This window comes from Emydura macquarii, unplaced genomic scaffold, assembly GCF_026122565.2.
Source record: "Emydura macquarii macquarii isolate MOO-44397 ecotype Brisbane River unplaced genomic scaffold, CSIRO-AGI_Emac_v2 contig_1776, whole genome shotgun sequence".
NCBI lineage: Eukaryota > Metazoa > Chordata > Testudines > Chelidae > Emydura > Emydura macquarii.
The window spans coordinates 1-3,144 of record NW_027131913.1 but is presented as its reverse complement, the minus strand read 5'-3'; the positions used below and the strand labels follow the sequence as shown (position 1 = coordinate 3,144).

Genomic DNA, 3,144 nt, shown 5'->3' with positions numbered 1-3,144 from the left:
CGTGGTCTGTAAAACACAGGGGGGCCACACTGGGAACGGGCGCGGGAATACGGACCCTGTTCCCTCTGCCTCCCCCACAGGCCCCTGCTGCCCCCACCCTGCCCACTGCCCTCAGCTCCCCACCCCACCCCAGCCTCCCCAGCTAACCCCGAGCTCCACCCACCCTGCCCCACTGCCCTCAGCCCTGTTCCTTCTGCCGCCACGTTCCCATCCCCTGCTCCCTCATCCCAGTCCTGTCCCACCCCCTCAGCACGGCTATACTGGTCCCCCCTCATCCATCTGCACACTCCCCCCCCCCCCTTCTGTGTCCCAATCCCACTTCTTCCCCCCGCCCTGTCCCACTCAGGACGTGTAGGTGAAGCCTCCACAGACCACGACCCTGCCCCCCACCCCTGGGGATGTGCACCTACCCCATGGGATCAGCAGGCTCTGGCCCCCCAGGCTGCAGTGATCCACAAGGCAGGCGTAGCTGTGCCCGTCGCCCGGCTGCACAGCCAGGGAGCTGCGCTGCTGGTAGGTCAGGTCGGCGTTGGGCAGGGTCCCGGTGGAGTTCAGCCGCCAGCCCGGCTCCACCTCCTCCCCGTCCTGCAGCCAGGCCACATGGATGGGCCGTGGGTGGAAACCGGTGACCCGGCAAACCAGCAGTAACGGCGCGGGGGTCCCGGCTGGGGGTGACGCTCGGGCAAACACCACGGCCACCGGCCGCTCTGAGACAGGGCAGAGAGAGAGACGGGGTCAGGGAGAGGGAACGGTTCAGTCTGAACCTCCGGGACACTAGCAAAGCCCATCTCCATTTCCCAGGGTCGGGCATAGGCCCAGCTGTCCTGGCCAGACCCCTGTTCTGCCCCCTGTGCTCACCCCTGGTAATGGAATCCTGCTTCACTTCTTGTCCTAAACTGCTGTGCTCCACCCCAGACACAGCTGCATTTGTACTCCAGGCAAAGAGTCCCTGTATAAACAGCCGCTGTGCCCCACCCCAGAGGTGGCTGCATCTCCATACCATGTGAGGGAGCCCTGTATAACAGAGGTTTTCAAACTCTGGGGCGAGCCTCCCTAAGGGGACAAGGTAAATGTTCAGGGTGGTGAGCAGCTCGGGCCCCCCATGCAGCAGGACCTGGCGTGGCAGTGTCACCTCCAGCCCAATTCATCTCAGGAGGCCACCCAGCCTGGGGGTCAGTGTCAACATCCACTGCAGCCTCCCCGATTTCTGCTCCCGGCAGCTTCTGCCCCCAGTGCCGGCTCCACCCCAGAGATGGTTGCAGGGCCTCCCCCGACTCTGGCAACCCCGGGAGGGGAGGGGCAGGTATTGGGTTTATTTTTGTCTGGACAGAGTCAGGCAACCAGAAGTGGGAACCCAAAGGGCTGGCTGAGCTGGAAAAGTTTGAAAACAAGCCCCGCACCCTGCCCCAGAAGCGGCTGCATCTCAGCCAGGGCTGCCCTGCCCCACCTCACCTTGCCTCTCCAGAGACTCTCTCCCGTACTGCACAAAGCTCTTGATCACAGTGACACACGTCGTGTTCAGGAGAAACTGAATCGTGATCGCTGTGAACCTGTCCTTGTTTAAACGGTCCTGGATGTCCAGCGCCAGTTTATCCCGCTGCCGAGCAACCCAGGTGCCCGCCTCCATGTCGAAGCTGATGAAGCCTTCGCCGTCCACAGCGGCATCGTAGAATCCCCTGGAGGTGCCGTTGGGGTGCAGCTGGCAGCCGATGGAGGACTGGGTGACAAAGGGGTCTGGAACAGGGAGGGCAGAGGGGACAGGGATGAGCCATGCAGAGGTCACTGGGGGCAGGGGCAGGAATAGAGAGACGGGGAATAAAGAGGCAAAGTCAAGTGCAATGAGGATGTTTGAGCACCAGACAGCAGCTGGATTGTGGGCGGCCCTGGCTGGCGTGCAGGGTACATACGCTGCGGCTTCTGTTTAAAGCTGATTTTTCCAGGGGCTCCTGGGGCCACATGCACAGACAGATTGGCTCGAAAATCGCAGCGAGACATCGGGGCCTGAGGCAGTTTGTGGTGCCGATTTGGGGTGAGCTGGCCAAAGGGCTCCTGAGATACAGACCCCCTGTCCCAAATAACCGGCCTTTGAAAGGGCCAGGGTCCCTGTTAGGAAAGCCCCTGAACCTAGGGGCAGGAGTGGGACACGGGGCCTTTCCCCACTAGGGGCCAGAGACTCCAATCAGCCTAAGGGCCAGGGACCGGCTGCCGTGCCCCTGATCCACCCTGTCGCTGCTGTGAGTGTATCAGTTCTCAGCTCCGTGGGGGGGGTGGGGGGTAGGGAATCCCAGCCTCAGTGTACTCCACACTCACAGCCTCATCCCTCCTGCTGAGCTAAGCTGTTCATGGTACGGTTGAAGTTGAACAGGTAGTGATGGATCAGCAACTCCAGGTCCTGCCACTGCCTCGGGGTCAGGCCCTGGTGGGCCCAGGGCTGGAGGAAGCGGATCTTGCAGGTGCTGCAGTTCAGGGAGTGGGTCTCCAGGTCGCCCAGCAGGGCCTGAACCTCCATGTCCGTGGAGCTGGCGTCGTGGAAGACGGTGATTTAGAACAGCCGGAGAGTGACAGACCCTGGGGAGGCTGGGGGGAGGGAGGAAAGAAATGGAGGATGAAGCGGGGGGGAGACAGATTAACGAGTCTGTCTCATTAATGCAGCATCTACAGGGTCTTCCTGCTGAACCCTAACCCGCCTCCCCCCCAAGCACCCTCAGCAAGTGTCACTAGCCCAGCCTGGGGCTGCCCCAAGGATTTCTCCCATCCTACCCCCTCAGTAGCAAAAAGGGCAGGGGGTCCCCACTTACCGGCCAGGGCTCCCCATGCCCAAGGGAGGAGCAGCAGCGGTAGCAGCATCCTGGCAGGGGAAGCGGGGTCTGTGCTCTGCACAGCGGCAGGCTCTCGCTCGTTTCCTGTTCACCAGGTCACATGGTCCGCCAACTTCTCTATTCGTCTGCGCTCGGCTGTGTCCCCCCACTCACGCTCCCCACATCCGCCACCTCAACTCCCCGAGCCAACCAGGGCAGAGGGAGGGGGGAGCAGAGGCAGTCCAAAGGTCAGTGCCTGTGAGATGCCATGTCCCCCATTTTCCCCAGCCTGGGGAACCACGGTGCCCAGCACAGCTCCTAGCACCATTCTGGGGCCATGGGGCCA

General features: G+C 62.4%; 1 protein-coding gene across 1 annotated transcript; it reads right to left on the bottom strand.

Annotated features, from left to right (window-relative positions):
• Positions 1-410: 410 nt before the first annotated feature.
• LOC137158631 (antigen-presenting glycoprotein CD1d-like) lies at positions 411-2,509 on the bottom strand (the record flags this gene model as incomplete). Its single annotated transcript, XM_067556442.1, has 3 exons — positions 2,350-2,509; positions 1,453-1,917; positions 411-707 (listed from the first exon to the last, which is right to left on the bottom strand). Coding segments are annotated over exons 1-3 (922 nt in total), but the record flags the coding sequence as incomplete, so codon positions are not given.
• Between the last annotated feature and the right edge of the window lie 635 nt (positions 2,510-3,144).